This window comes from Physeter macrocephalus, chromosome 17 (genome assembly GCF_002837175.3).
Source record: "Physeter macrocephalus isolate SW-GA chromosome 17, ASM283717v5, whole genome shotgun sequence".
Classification (NCBI taxonomy): Eukaryota; Metazoa; Chordata; class Mammalia; order Artiodactyla; family Physeteridae; genus Physeter; species Physeter macrocephalus.
In genome coordinates, this window is record NC_041230.1 from 1,296,031 (window position 1) to 1,312,998 (window position 16,968).

The 16,968-nt window shown below is 40.9% G+C and overlaps 1 protein-coding gene across 1 annotated transcript in view; it reads left to right on the forward strand.

Annotated features, from left to right (window-relative positions):
- The first annotated feature begins 7,329 nt into the window (after window positions 1-7,329).
- ZNF613 (zinc finger protein 613) overlaps window positions 7,330-16,968 on the forward strand; it is a 14,231-nt gene continuing 4,592 nt past the window's right edge. Inside the window, 5 exon segments of the mRNA XM_024132587.3 lie at window positions 7,330-7,433; window positions 7,899-8,011; window positions 9,524-9,725; window positions 12,503-12,629; window positions 12,911-13,003. Coding sequence (XP_023988355.2) covers window positions 9,705-9,725; window positions 12,503-12,629; window positions 12,911-13,003 — 241 coding nt within the window. The 5' untranslated portion in view covers window positions 7,330-7,433; window positions 7,899-8,011; window positions 9,524-9,704.

Below are 16,968 nucleotides of genomic sequence, written 5' to 3' on the forward strand. Positions count from 1 at the left end.
GGTGGAGCCTATTCCCTTCCCCTTGAATCTAGCTGGTCTTAGTGACTTGCTCTTAACCAATTGACTGTAACAGAATGACAATGCTAACTTCCAAGGGTAAGGCAGAAAAGGCAGTGTAGCTTCAGTCTGTTTCTCGCAGGATACAGCATCATACTGTGAGAAGTCCAAGCCACATGGAGAGGCCATGCATAAGTGCTCTGGTCAAAAGCCTCAGCTAAGCCTAGATTTTGAGTCATGTGATCCTGGAAAACAGACATGGGGATGAAGAAGCCTCCAGATGATTCCAGTCTCCAACTTTTTGAGTCTTCCCAGCTGAAGTTCCAGACATCATGGTGTGTAAGACAAGCTGTACAGTAAAGGATTAGCACAGAAAGTCTGGATTGTCCATATCCTGCACATGCCAAAGAAAGGTCTGGCTCTTGCCAGTTTATGGGAAGTAACCTCTAAGCCCTTGAAATATCTTTGTTTACACGGGAGCATTGGGCCACACCAAATAGTCTATTGCTATCAGTGTGATTTATGGTGGAGGCCTTGGGCCACACTGTAGCAACTTGACTTCTGAAAGGGCTGGACACTAAGGTCAGCCATTCATGTGGTCAGCCTTGCCTATGTAACCAACCTCATATAAAAAGCCTAGACACTAATTAGTAATACCCAATATGTGTTGTTACAAATCATTGCTGGGAAAATAAAACAATGTCCACATGACTCCATCTGAGAGGGAACAACTGGAGGCTTCTGCCTGGTGTCTCCTGGACCTGGCCTTGTGCACCTTTCTCTGTTGTTGATTTTAATCTGTATCCTTTTGTTGTAATAATCCATAACTGTGAGTATAACTGCATTGCTGAGTACTGTTGAGTTCTTCTAGTAAATCACTGAACCTGAGGATGGTCTTTGTAACCCAGAAACATAAAGCCATCACCACAGGGTCCTGTCTCACTTTCTGACCCACTGAATCCATGAGGATAATCAAAATAAACGTTTACTAGATTTGGGGGGGCTTGTTAGGCAACAATAGATAACTGGAACAGGGGATACTAGAGACAAGTTTGTGCTCAATTTTATTAAATATTTAGAGCCTCACAGGCTATAATCTATGTTCTAACTTTAAACAATTTGTATAAACATATGACTTACATATTCTTATTGCGTCCTTACTGTGAAGTTGATCTTTTGTCTCAGTACTTTTTCCTGAATTCTGACATTTATCTTTTCATGCTGATCTGGTATAGTGCAGTCTTCGTAAATATTGAATAAACATATATTTTAAATATATGTATTTAACCTCCTAAAATCCACTGGAAAGCCAAATGGAAAATAAATATACAAAAAAAAACAACTCACCTGGGACTTGGACATTTTCTGGAGCCCTTTGGAATAGCCAGCAACTCTAATATCTGCTCTATTGTTGATTCTGGCCTCTTCCCTGAAGCTGCAGTACAGAGTCTCTAGTGAAGGATGTAATGTTGATCTTGGTACCTTCAGTTCCTTCCTTCATTGGAACTACTTCATCCCAGGAAGCCAAGACCTGGGGGATTACAGAAATTCACTGCTGTAATAAACTATAACTGGGAGCATAATATTTTTCTGAGTTGTGTGAGTCCTTATTTGTATGTGTGTATGTATTTTAGATATACACACATATATAAAAATCTAAAATTTAATTATGTTTTCTTCAGGTGGTAGGTTAACGTGATAAAGAAAAAAGTAACATATATTATTTGATGGTTTATTTCACAACAAACATTAACTATTTTACAATAAAGAAACAACAAAGCTATCTTCATTAAATTATGTAATTGTGCTAAAACTATTCAAAACTAGATCTACATTTAGAGGACCATTATATAAAGAAATTTTTTTAAAAAAGAAAAATTTAAAAGCCTAAAATCCAGAGAAATGGTATATATATACTGGAATACTGCTTGCTAAAACGTGTCTTGGTTACTTACTATGTGCTAGGTACTCTAACTATATGAGTAGTTAGTACTGATTTTTTTTTTTTAAACAAATGGGAAAAGAATCACAGGTTGAGAAATGCCCAAGTTCACATAGTAAGTGGCAGAATATGGAGAAAAACCTAGGTCTGCCGAAATCCAAAGTCCCTATTCTTTTCTCTGAGTTAAACTTAACTGCAGCTGACTGCTTACCTGGAAAACCTACAAGAATCAATTTAAACACATTAGTAATAACAAGAGTTCAGTAAGGAAATGAAAAAGAAAAAATTTTTTTAATCATCTACTTTTATACCTATAAAATAAAATTAATTAAAAGTTCAAGGAAGCGACTTGCCTGGTGGTCCAGCGGTTAAGACTCTGCGCTCCCAATGCATGAGGACTGGGTTCGATCCCTGGTCAGGGAACTAGATCCTGCATGCTGCAACTAAGAGCCTGTATGCCGCAACTTAAAAAGATCCCGCATGCCACAATGAAGATCCTGCACGCCGCAGCTAAGACCTGGCACAGCCAAATAAATAAATATTTTTTTAAAAAAAAGTTAAAGGGAAAGAGAAGCTATTTGCAACGGCAGCAAACATAGATAAGATCTAGGAATAAACTTAACGAGCAATGTCCAGACCTATATGAATATTTTAAAGTCATGTCTATCCAAATTATTGCAAAGATTTAATATAACTTCAGTCAACATTGCAACGAGATCCACATTATAGAATACTGTGCAGCTATCAATAAGACTGTACCAAAAGTCAGTAATCTGGAACAATTTTATCGCATAAAGTTAACTTTCTTTTTTGAAGGTTAAGTTTCTTTAAAAAGGCAAGTTATAAGCCATTTATGCAGTGTTATCACATCTTTGTGATAAAATGAGTCACAGAAAAGTTTGGAAAAGGAAACACATCAAAATTTTAACAACGTGTATTTCTGGCTATCAAGATTTTGGATGTGGGAATGTCCCCTCATGAATCAGAAGGTCCAAAAAGGGAGGATCCCAGAGAAATATGCGGTAAATTTGAAAACTAGAGGGCCAGATACCACATCTTTCGTAAAAGCATTTTACCTTAGATTTTATTTAGATCTTGGTCATTACAAAGCACCGTGGAGACAGTGAGAGGAGGAGGTGATTTAGAGCAGCGGTCCCCAACCTTTTTGGCACGAGGGACCGGTTTCTTGGAAGACAATTTTTCCACGGAAGGGGGGTGTGGTTCAGGCGGTAATGCGAACGATGGGGAGCGGCCGATGAAGCTTCGCTCGCTTAACCGCCGCTCATCTCCTGCTGTGCGGCTCCGGGGGTTGGAGACCCCTGATTTAGAGGACAGAGGATGTTGGAAAGCAGGTTTTGAAGAAGGCACTAATGTAGTCTATGAGAAGTCAATGGGCTTTAAAACCCCCAAAGCCCTCTAAAATGCAGAGACTGCTCAAGCTCCAACTCCCATAAATCTCTCAGGTAACAATGCCTAACTACATCATCCCCAAAATATGGGCCACATGGCTACTTCATAGCTCATGACTTCTAACAGATTATCATTAGCCTATCTAGACCCAAACACCCAGATCCCCATGACTCTCAGTGACCACTGGAGACCCTCAAAGACAAGAAACAAAGCTGCCCCAAGAGCTAACCTCCTCACAAGGCCACCCCATTCACTGGCCTTGGGGTGATTTGGGGAAGGATACCCCAATCACCGACCCCCTCCCTTAAGTACATCGCAAACACTCAGTAAGCCCAGGACATCAAACATGCTGAACTGCCAACCAAGTATGTCTCAATCACTGACCTCCCCTCATGGACACTCCCATTAGTGAACCTTCCCAAAGACGTCCCAATCACTGACTTATGTACAAAGGATTCCCCAGTCACTGACCCTCCTGGGATGCTCCAATCGCTGACATCCCTCTAAGGCTGTCCTAAGAACTGATCTTCCCCCAGAAGACATTTTCAGGCTCTGACACACCCTCAAAGACACCCCAATTCCTGACTTCTTTCAAGGAATACCCGATCACTGATCATTCACCCCCAATCAACCTTCCCCCGAAAGATGCCCCAATCACAGACTTGTCCCCTAAGTGCATCCCAATCACTAGCCCACACCCTAAATCATGCCAAACACTGATTTGCCTCCAAGACCGCCCAGTTACTGACTTCTCCTATAAATACTAACCCCAAGCCATCCCAATCTTTCTGCATGCTACTCCAATACCCTGACCATCCCCAGGGCTGCCCCATTTCCGACCATCCTGCTCCCTCAATAACGGAATGCATCCCCTGCCCTACAAGGTCTTGCTCCTCCCACAGACTCCCCGTATCCCTCCCCTACCTCCGCAAAGCTCAACCTGATTCTGCTCCCAGAACGCAAAACTGAGACCCCTTAATAGATCCTTCGCGCCCCAGCTGGGTGGGTACAAATAGGCACAGTCCATTACTTTCTTCAGATGCACAAACCCGGCTGTTCCACCTCTCAGGTCAAGTTTATCCTCTGTAGCACCCGAATCTGCAGGCTGCCAACAATCACCCCGGGGCGTCCTTCCACCGACCAAGAGTCCGTTTAGCTTTCGCGTCTTTTAGACAAAGACACTGTGACAGAGTATGGCGGCTCCCTGTTAGCTGATTTATGTTGGACCCGCCATCTTGGAAAACCAGCCGTACAACCACATTTCCTGCCCCACAAAACTTGCCTGCGTTATGTCAGTCGCTAGCGTCGCAAAGGGTAATACGCATGCTCTAGCCCATCTCCAGTGGATTTAGGTCTCTTCCTGGTAAGGCGCCCCAAGCCCAAAGATGTCTGCCTCCGCTTTGCAACTGGTACCTTACGAAGCTACATAACATCAGAGCGGGCGCAGCCATGCTGAAAAAGGTGCTCAAATCCGTAAGGGAAAAGGAGTCTTCCTTTAGGGAGTTCGGAGCAGGTGGAGGGACTTCCAGGAATACTTCTGAAGAAAGGTTTAGGGTCTGGAGAAGCCAAGGTGGTAGAGGAAGGTAGCATGCCTCACTGTGGGCACAGAGTAAACAAATTTAGTTGAAGGAAAAGATCTTCTTCAGCCAAAATTGGTGGTGGAAGTTTGGTGACACCTCCAGGGTGAAAGGTGAGAGGGCTGTAGAGAGGGTGGAGCTAATAGTGAGGGTGGGGTTATGTTTCTGACTGAGGTGGAAGGTGTTGAAATTTCTGGTGGAAGACCAGAAATTGTTGGTAGAAATTTCTGTGCAGGCTTTCTGTCAATTCAAATGTTTTCATATAATTTTTCTCATGAAGAAATTATTAGAATTGGAATTGTTGAGTCAAAGAAAAGGAAAATTTTTAATTGGATAGATTATTCCAGATTGTTGTCCAAACATATTTTGTTAGTGAATACACTTTACTGGCTGCTATCCAGCTTCTTCCAAGAACTCCAACTGAAAAGTAATAGCTAGTTTTTATTAAGTGTATACACATTTTTTTTGAATAGGGGACATGTTCACGCATAATAATTGCATTTTCTTGCTTAATATTCTGAAAGCCATTGATGGTGGACATAAATATTATCCTCATTTTATATATGGGGGAAAAGGGCTAATTCTATCAGAGTGCCTATTTTCTAACCACCTCATCAACGTTTTAATTTTGCCCAACCTAAGGGCGACTAAAAATATTATTTTATTTTTATTTCTTATTTTATTAATTGTTTATTTACTGGTATTATTTTTTCTGTTTTAGGTTGGTTATCTTTTTCTTAATCATATTGTGGATATTTATAACTGTCAATTCAACTTCCATTATCCCTATGTCTAAGCAACCACTAATTTACTTTCTGTCTCTATAGATTTACCTGTTCTGGACATAAGTTCAGTCATATAATATGTAGTCTTTGTAACTGGCTTCTTTCACTTAGCATAATGCTTTCAAGGTTCATCCATGTTGTAGCATGTTTCTGTACTTCATTCCTTTTTATATCTGAATAATATTCTGTTGTATGGATGTAGCACATTTTATTTTTCCCTTCATCAGTTGATGGATATTTGAGTTGTTTCCACTTTTGGCTATTATAAATAATGCTGCTGTAAACATTTGTGTACAAGTTTTTGTGTGGACATATGCTTTTATTTCTCTTGGATATAAACCTGCAGTGAAATTGCTGGATCATATGGTAAATATGATTACTGTTTGGGGAACTGTAAGACTGTTTTCCAAAGTAGCTGTACAAAAGGAATACCAACTAAAGGAAAACTGTTTCTTCTACCCTAGGGTACTTCTCACAACAAACGTTTGGTGGAGTCCAGCCTTACCAACTCCATTTTAAATGAGGTTTCTGTTTATTAATTTTCACATGATGATAATGGAGTTTTCATTTGGGGGTACTGTCTGTGGTATCCTGAAGGATGCTTCAAACACCTCTCCTTACAAACAGAAACAGCCCTCTTCACACAAGCATTTCCTTTTTCGCATTCTTCAAATAGAGTTATATCTTAATTATGGTTGGATCAGATTTAGTGTTTACATTATGATGACTATGTAAATATTACATATAGTTCAGCCACTAGTATACTATTACTTTTCCTTTCTTGTACAGCTTTTTATTCTCCCTGGAGTTGTCTTATTTACTCCTTACAGAATTTCTGGCCTTTTGGTTCTCAGAAAGCTCCGCACTTGTTATTGGCTCCACGGCTGGCAGAAGGGAAGCGGGGTGTCACGTGTGAAAAACTCACCCCACCCCCGGATTCCCTCTTCCCATTGGCTCATAACTACTCTCCTCCCCTTTACTGAGCGGTAACCATGTTCCACCCCCAAATGTATGCTGGGTTTCTGCCAGTTGCTGTTTGTTTTGACTTTGTTTGACGGCGTTTTGCTGTCCCCATTACCGCGAGTGATTCTCCAGACTCTTTTCTGTCCTCAAAGTCATCCTCTCACCGTCCACACTGAGCCAGAAGCGTCCTCGGGGTATTTGCCTTTCGTCTTATAAGTTTTCTCCTTTTCCTTTGGCTGTTTGTTGGTCTTTGTACGGACACCTAACTTCTAAGACGGCTGTGCCCACTGTGTCGTTTCCCAATCTTCGTGCAAAGTGGATTACTTTTGCCCCCAGCCCGCTGAGGCGGACGTATCTTACCCCGTTTCCCTTGTGTGAGCTCAAGTTTCTGAAAATCCGTGCAGTTTGCGGCGCAGGGTTTCAGTGGGGGTAGTTTGGATGGCTTTTATCCGTTCCGTGCCTTCCCTGGCTTTGGCCAAAACTTTGGCCAAAACTGCCACTTCGCTTTCTGTACGGCGAGTCCTGAAAGATGGCAGCCCCGGGATCCGTGGAGATATGGGCGCAGACATTATTTCCGTGCCTGCTCCGTACAAACGCTGCAGGGCCCTCGTCGGCCGCCGTAGTCCAGCGCGGAGACTGGGTGAAGGCGCAGCAGTAAAAGAATTCACGGAAGTGCGGATTCTAGGAGGTCGCGGTGGCATCAGGAGAAAATCGAGACCGTGTGTGGATCTCTGCGTGGAATAGGATGAGGGAAACGAGGTGTCTGTGGGCGTCCGGGTGGGGTGGAGCCGTGGGGTCCGTAGAGGGAGAGGAAGCAAGTGGGAGTCGGTGACTGGGGTATTTATGATTGGGGTGATGGAGTCAGTCCTGAAGGATTCTGGTGTTAGTGTTTAAAGGCCAGTCGAAATCTAGGATTGAAAGTCCGTAATCAGAGTTTTGTGTCTGTCTGCAGTGCTGTTTGATTGAGGACTGCGGAAGGGAATGATTTTTGGCAATGAAAGCGGTGTCTGGTTTGGATTCGGGATTTAGTAGCGTGCTCAATGACAGGAGCGGGGGTCTCATGGTCAGCGAACCTGGGTATCTAGTCCAGGTTTCGGGATTATTCCGAGTGTATGTGACCAGTGGTTGCGGTGGGTGGTCCAGGTGTGTCAGTCGTTGAGAGGTTTGTGAGAGCTGAAGCTGGTCGGTGGGTGGGCGTTTTCAAACGTGAACTTTCTCCTTCAGTTCCTCAAGTCCAAGGCCTCGTTTGCCAATCGCCTTTGGCTTTCCACATCTTCTCTCGACCCCGTAGAAATGAAAGCGTTGTTGGAGATCGAGGATTAAGCACACCTAAAGTGGTAAGGTTTCTACTAAAGATGAGGATTTTGCCCTTTCTGCAAGTTTACTGTGTGTGTGCATACACACACTTGTAAATATTTCCTTTCAGAGTTGTTCTAGCACAAGTAAAATAACATCTCTATTACCCCAATTCTGTTCTCCAACGATAACGTTTGTTAAATTTAACATATAGTTCATTTTAGTCTTCATTTTTCTATGCTTGATTTTCACAATTCCAATAAACTGCCGAAATTTTAGTATAATTTGCCTCATCATTTAATTTCCTATCATAAACATTACTAATAAATATATCATAAAATTTTTTCTGTAAGAATTGTTTTTTAAAAATTTCTAACAGAATACCAAGAGACAAACCTGTGCCATTAATGACTGGAATCACTCAATATGTGCATTCATTTAGATAGAATTTAAATGCTTAAATATTCATTTATCCCTTCTGATAACAAGTTATGATTCTGCATTTACATAAGGGTGTGGTTCCCTGTCCCTCATCTCCACCATGATTTTTAATTTTTTTGCCATTGTGAATGTTGTCTTTCTACTTTCGATCTTTTTATTCACTTTTAATTTACTATTACACAGAAGAGTAATTACATTGAAAAGATTTGTTTCTGCTCACCCTACTGATCTCATTATTACAAGCTTTCCCATCTCCCATGATTTTATTATGAAAAAATTCAAACATATAGCAAGGTTTAAAGAACTATACATTTGAATTCCTGCATGCCTGCCACGTGGATTTTATCATCTGATTTTATTAAGTTTCCTTTATCGTATATGTATCTGTATATCACTCCTCTAATCATCATCAATCCACCTTTTTGAGGGTATGTTTTATTGTAAGTTGCAGATATTTATACATTTTCCCCTAAATACTTTAGTAAGCGTATAATTAGAGTTCTACTCATAGCATTTTTCTAATAACAGCTTTTTAAAAATTCATACACCGTATAATTCATCCACTTAAAGCATACAATTCAGTGGTTTTTATTGTAATCACATTCCTTGAACTTATTTTCTATAATGCATGTTTTTATACTTTTACTAAATGTGTATATATCCACAAATAGTAATCTTGTTTTATATGCTTTAATTTTTTCTCTTGGTTTTCCTTTGTTTCTTTCACATAATGACAATTAGTGAAGATGGTTCAATGACTTTGAACAGGTCCATGAGCACACATGGTTTCCAAGGAATAGCTGTCCAGGTCCTCACCTTTTATATGTCCTCTTTCCAAAAACTGGTCTGTGATAATTCCCCTGCCGCGTGGGCATTGTGTTGTGCTGTTTCTCCTTTCCCATCTCCCCTTTCACATCACCCCACTTCCACTTCACAGAAGGAAGAAATAGTACCCACACATTCACAATCTTCTATTTTATTGCTCCAGGGTGTAATAGCCTCTGGGACCCCAAATAAAGGAACAGATGGCTTTGAAATCAGGTGGTTGATAGTGGCAGTGACAACATGTGGGCCCAGAGGAAATTTACACTCAAAGTGAATTTATTTTTCAGCTCACAGGTCGTGGCTCCTGGAGCAACATATATCACGTGACGTGAGAAGGTTTCACGACCTGGATATCATCATTTGTGGGGACATCATTGCCTGGAGACTAAGATTTCTAACCAGAAATTTAGGGCAGTTCAAGAAGAGGCTCAGGAGACATCCTAGTCTTTGGCTATTTCCCAATAACAGATGAAAATGATCAAGGACCAGGTGATTTTTGGTTTGTCTTATTCTTTCCTTCATTCTGTGATTGATTTCTGGGGGGGGCTTTAAAATGCAATTGAATTCAATAGAAATAACAAATTGGAAAACTAGAATTTGTACAGAAATAAATTTAGATTTAAATTCAACATCAAAGGCTTCCCTGGTGGCGCAGTGGTTGAGAATCCGCCTGCCGATGCAGGGGACACGGGTTCGTGCCCCCGTCCAGGAAGATCCCACATGCCTCAGAGCAGCTAGGCCCGTGAGCCATGGACGCTGAGCCTGTGCATCCAGAGCCTGTGCTCCGCAAAGGGAGAGGCCACAGCAGTGAGAGGCCCGCGTACAGAAAAACAACAACAACAACAAATTCAACATCAAGGCAAAGTAGCATCAGGAATATATCGTTCATGGGATCTACACTAAATGACTAATGTTGGAATACCTTCTGTGGTTGGAGTATCCAGTGGGTTACATGCACCGTCGACTTATGTCTAATATCTCTGACAGTCATCACAGCCAGAGACTCCTGATGATGATGGGGTACGCATTGACTCTGAGGAGAAAGCTGACCAGTTCCTCAGAGGGTGTCACTGTACATTTCATGGCACTCAGGTCTCGGGACTTTTTAAATGGTTCATCCTAGAGGTGATATGGCAGACAATGTCCTTAACTACAACCTTCTTATAAATGCAAAAGCTGGTTCCTCAGAGACCCCTTTGGAAATAGACCAAGAAAACTCAGCAGGCACAATGCTTCACGGGACCATAGCAAGGTGACCCATGGACCCAACCTTGTAGTGGTCAGGGTTAGCTTGGGAATAAAACCTAGATGACATAAGAAAATGGAAGGGTTGCATGACTTTTCAAGGTCCCGTATGAACAGGTGACCGAACAGGTGTTTGAGTATAGATTTGGCAGGAGGGAGTTGAAAGCATCTGTGTCTGGTAAAGTTGCTGCGATCTCAGAGGTTTTGCTTTAGAACTTCCCGCTATTAAACATAGAAAACAAACTTATGGTTACCAAAGGGGAAAGGGGCAAGGGGAGATAAATTAGGAATTTGGGATTAACAGATTCACACTACTATATATAAAATAGATGAACAATAAGGACCCACTCTGTAGCACAGGGGACTATATTCAAGACCTTATAATAACCTATAATGGGAAAGAATCTGCAAAAGAATAGACATATTCAATATGTATGTGTATAACTGAATCACTTTGCTGTACCTCTGAGACATTGTAAATCAATGATACTTAAATTTAAAAGAAAAAAAGAACTTCCAGCTCTTGAAGGTAGTCCACTTCCCCTCCCTGTTTTCAAAGCCAGGTCCTACTACCTCATCTTTCATTACCTTTAAAAAATGTCATAATACAAATATGCGTGAATACATTTGTAAAACTCCAGTGATGACAAAGTACGTCTAGTGAAAAAGTAAGAGTCCTCTTCGTACACTTCTTTCCTAATCCCCTGGTGTCGCTTAACAAATGTGCAGGAGTGTGTACTTCCAGTCACTGAGCTGTGTGTACATCTGTGTCTGTATGGATGTTTGCGGGTGGATCTAACTCAGCTCTTAGGTCTTTGGATAGTGCCTTTCCATTACTGTATTTACTCTTTCATAAACTGAGTTGGGGAATGTGAGACCTCACTTTATCCTCTATATTTATTATTCTCTTGTATATATTCCATCATTTGGTCCTTGTGCTGCATTTTGAGTAATTTCTTCAGATCTACCTTCCTGTTTATTATCTCTTCAATGTATCTGATATGCTGTGAACCTGACTGGAAATGTAAATATAAATAATGTACCTATGTGTATATGTACTTGTGTGTTTTTTGAAGGATGCTATTTATTTTCTTACTTTGCATAATGTTCTTTACTAGTCTCTCATTCTTTTAATATGTTTTAGAAAGGTGTTTTTATTCTTCCTAACATATAAAACATACTTAATACGTTGTATCTTTTAATTATAGTGTCTGGAGTTTCTTCATGGTTGATTCTGATAATGGTTATGAAGATTCCTGGTGAATGTAGGAATATGTTTTGTTTGTCCTGATGTCACTAGAATATACTTAATACCTGGCAAATATGTACTCGATACAAAAATAAATAAATAAATAAATAAAATATATATATTTTTCGGTATGCGGGCCTCTCACTGTTGTGGCCTCTCCTGTTGCGGAGCACAGGCTCTGGACGCGCAGGCTCAGCGGCCATGGCTCACGGGCCTAGCCGCTCCGCGGCATGTGGGATCTTCCTGGACCGGGGCACGAATCCGTGTCCCCTGCATCGGCAGGCGGACTCTCAACCACTGCGCCACAAGGGAAGCCCAACAAATGTTTTAAATATATATTGTATATGTTTCTAGTTTAGCAGGAGGATTAATGACTACTTATTACAGAAACTTCTGATTTGTTGAATGATGGTTGACTGTACAATTACAGAATATTTTGCGATACATAAGTTAGAACATGGATAGATTTTGCTTCTATGGCAATGTAGTTTTAAAAAATCAGGGGCATTCCCTGGCGGTCCAGTGGTTAGGACTTGGCACTTTCACTGCCAGGGGCCTGGGTTCAATCCCTGATCAGGGAACCAAGATCTCCCAAGCGTCGCAGCACAGCCAATTTTTTTTTAATTAAAAAATAAAAATAAATAAAAATCAAAGCACCTCCGTATATAGATGTAGCCTAAATGGTGAAAAAGAGCAGAGCAGCTTCCTTCACTTGCCTTCCATTTCAGTAACGAGAGAAACACTCATATTAAACAGGACCGTGTTGTTACAGGGATCGCTGACACTGGAGGATGTGGCCGTGGACTTCACGTGGGAGGAGTGGCAGCTCCTGGCCCCTCCTCAGAAGGACTTGTATCGGGACGTGATGCTGGAGAACTATAGCAACCTGCTGTCCGTGGGTGAGAACGTCTCCCCTGGGTCCCTCAGAGAGTCCCCAGTCAGTGGCCTCTCTTTCTTCAGCTTCTGAAAGCTTTGCAGTGTCCATGGTGCCCTGAAGTGGCAGATGAGTCTCCGTTCCTTCTCTGGTCCCAGACTAGAGTATAACGTGCCCTCTCCTAAGAGACGAGCCTTTCCTTTTCTGAGCCGCAAATTGCATAGTTCGTACAATGTAACATTCTTCCATGTTGGCAGACCACAGCCCAATTCAAGAGTCTGTCTCTCTGTCGTTTCCCATGAACAGGGTATCAAGCCAGCAAGCCGGATGCTCTCTCCAGATTGGAACGAGGAGAACCGTGGCCAGTAGAAGATGACAGCCACAGTCGAATCTGTCCAGGTGAGTGGGTGAGACCCAGCACTGGGCGGCCAGGGGAGTCATATTCTAATCATTCAGAGATGTCACAGCTGTGTATGTCTGAGGACATGGAAGCATAGCCTCCACCGAAGAGCTCTTTTTCTTTTAGCGGTGTTGAGGAACGTATCTCTTCTTGATTTGATCCCTATTTATTTCACCGGTGTCTTGATTTTTTTTTTTTCCTCTAAGTTTCTTAGAATTCTCAAATCTTCCCATCCTTCTTCCCCCAGCACTGTATCATTACCTGTTCCTTCTACTTTTCTTGCTATGAAATTCAACCTTCCACACCTCTCTTTAAAGAGAGATGTTTTGATTTCAGCACTGTCTTCTGGCAACTGCACCTTCTTGCCCCTTTGGATAATAATTGATTTCCATTCCTAACGTTCACGCCATCTTTGATTGGAGGTTAGGATTTCAACGTATAAATTGTGGGGGGAACATAAACGTTCAGTCTCTAGTACCTTCTGTTTCTTTCTTCGTATATCCTGGCTGTGTTGGAAGCCTCAGTCCTCCTCTTGTGCTTCTTCTTTGTTCTCACACCACTCCCACGCTCATGGCACTTCTGACACCAGCAATTCTCTGTGACACCAGCTAAGTGTCCTACAGTTTAACTCAATTCTGACACTGTCTGCCTGGAGAAAGCATGAGATCCCACAGATTAAGGGCTCCATCACACAAGACTGCCCCGACCTCCACTTCAGATGCCAAACACAAGTCCAGGTTGTTACCTGTGCTTCTGACCAACTGGCTGTAGACCAGAGCTTCCCAAGACTCCCTCGTCCTCAGGTTCTATTCATTTGCTAGAGTGGCACACAGAACTCAGAGAAACATTTTACTTACTAGATCACCAGTTTGTTAGGAAAGGATTTAAGTCAGGAACAGCTGCTAGGTGGAAGAGATGCACAGGGTACGGGGAAGGGGCATGGAGCTTCCATGCCCTCTCTGGGTGTGATGCTCTCCCAACACTTCCTTGTGTTCAGCACCTGTAGGCTCTCTGAACACCATAATTTTTAAAGGAGACCTTATCGCCCTGGGCTTGACTGATCATTAACTTCATTTCCAGCCCTTCCAGCAAATGCAGCCATGTGTGAGGGGGCTAAGTTGTGCTCTTGGCAGCTAGGAATTTAGCTTAGGCCCCCTCATCTTACATCCGTCAGGAAAGGGAATGTCTCTGGTAAGATGCCTTTAAGCAGCTATATGAGTGATGAGGGTAGGTCCCTTGGGTGAATTGCATTCCATGAAGACAAAATAGCAAGGTTAGAAACCTGAGGGAGGAGCATGTTTTAGGAATCTGGAGGAAGCCTGTATGAGTACAGTGGAGTGAGCGAGAGGGACAGTGGATGGAGAAAATATGGAGATGACGGCAGTAAGCTAGTAGGTGGAGTTTGGAGTAGACAGGTCATGTAGGACTTTTCAGGGCCACTTCAAGGACTTGATTTTTTTTGTTTTTTTAAGATTTTTTTGATGTGGATCATTTTTAAAGTCTTTATTGAATTTGTTACAATATCACTTCTGTTTTATGTTTTGGTTTTTTGGCCGCGAGGCATGTGTGATGTTAGCTCACCGACCAGGGATTGAACCCACACGCCCTGCATTGGAAGGCGAAGTCTTAAAGCACTGGACTGCCAGGGAAGTCCATGATTTTTTTTTTTAAATTAATTAATTTTTTTTTTTGGCTGCACTGCGCAGCTTGCAAGATCTCAGTTCCCCAACCAGGGATTGAACCTGAGCCACAGCAGTGAGAGCCCTGAATCCTAACCAGCAGGCCACCAGGGAACTCCCAAGGACTTGATTTTTAAAAAATAATCAAATGAGAAAACAGTAGGGCATAATATAATTTATATTTAAAATGATCACTTTGTGGGACTTCCCTGGTGGTCCAGTGGTTAAGACTCCGTACTTCCACTGCAGGGGGTGCAGGTTCGATCCTTGGTCAGGGAACTAAGATCCCACATGCTGCGTGGTGCAGCCAAAAAAAAAAAAATGATCACTTCGATATGGGAAAAGAATCTGAAAGAGAATATATATATATATATATCTGTATAACTGAATCACTTTGCTGTACACCTGAAACTAACACAACATTGTAAATCAACTATACCTCCAATATAAAATGAAAAATTTTTAAAAATAAAATAAAATGATCACTTCGGCTACTTTGTAGAAGGGAAGTTGAAGCCTGGAATCCGGTCAGCAGAGCCCACTGCTGTAGTATAAGACAGAATGCTTGTCTTCAACCTGGGTAGAGGGGGTGAGGGTTAGTGAGCTTGGAAATATATTTATAAAGGAGAGAAGGCGTTTCCTATTGAAGTAGATCATAGGTTTAAAGAAAAATACAACTGAAGGATGACGCTAAGGTTCTTGGCATGAGCCTGGAGAAGAGTGGAGTCGCCATTTCTGAGATGAAGAAGGTGTATGGAGAAGGAGATGTGGGTTGAGAAATCAGGAGTTTTGTTTTGGACATTGTAATTTAGATGTGTTTGTTCACATCACCTTGGATGCAAATGCTCTTGTTGCATTTGGATCCACCCGAGGAATTCAGGGAGAGTTTAGGACTAGAGTTAGAAATATGGACAGATTGAGATCTCCTATGGGATGAGTACAGATTAAGAAGAGACTTGGATTAAAAAAAAAAATTGTGGGCACTATACTCAATGTTTTGTAATAACCTATAAGGGAAAATAATCTGAAAAAGAATATGTATATATATAAAAATAATGAGGATTCATATAGATAAATATATTTATATAAGTAAGTTTATATAAATATAACTAAATATGTAACTATATTTATAGAAATGAACTTATATAAATATATTTATAGAAATTTTATAAATATGTAAATAAATATATTTATAGAAATTATATAAATATGTAAATAAATATGTTTATAGAAATAAATTTATATAAATATAGAAATATATTTATAGAAGTAAATTTATATAAATATATATATAGAAATCCTATATTAAGGATTTATATATATATATATATACATATATAACTGAATCCCTTTGCTGTACACCTGAAACTAACACAATGTTGGATATCAACTATACTTCAATACAAAAATAATAAAAATTGAAAATTGAAAAATAAAAACAGATAGTAGAATTGAAAATAATTGCTATATGTATGCAAATATCAAATCATGTTGTACACCTGAAACTAATATAATGTCATATGTCAATTATACCTTGATTTGAAAAAAAACAAAGGAAGAAAGATTCCCCTGAGTAGAGATTACATACATGCAAGGTAGAATTAAAAAAAAAAAAAAAAAGAAGAGCCTTGGACAACTAGCAGAGTCAGGAAGATGAGGATTTGTGAAATGCTTGGTTTCCTAATACATGTACTAGGACCTCTTATTTTCAGAGTGTGTATTTTTGGTAGATTTGGGGTGGACCGCCTGGACTAGTCTATACATAATGTTGTAAGCAGGCTCTCTTGAGCCTACTTGGTGAACCACAGCCTTAATATGTGCTAGAGGAGATTAGTGAGAAATAAAGCAGTACATTCTAGGAGTAAGATTTTAGTAACAAACAGGATAAATCGCAGGTAATATGTGGAAGTTCCTCTTTTGAATGCAGCATCTTTGCTATGGTTCAGGGCTATGTGAACTAAATTGTCCAAATGAACAGTAAAGATGGGGACTACTTTAGAAATGTAGGGGAAACAGAGCTTACAGTGACATAGAATGATAACGTGATATATAGGAGGCATATCTGGGATTTGAGTAAAGATGAGGAGTAAAAGTTGGTAATGTAAGTTTTATTTCCAGGCTGTTCTGGACTTTGTTAGTATAGTTGACCCTTGGGATTTTTTTTTTTTTTTTTTTTTTTTTTTTTTTTTTTTTTGCTGTGCGCGGGCCTCTCACTGTTGTGGCCTCTCCCGTCGCGGAGCACAGGCTCCGGACGCGCAGGCTCAGCGGCCATGGCTCACGGGCCC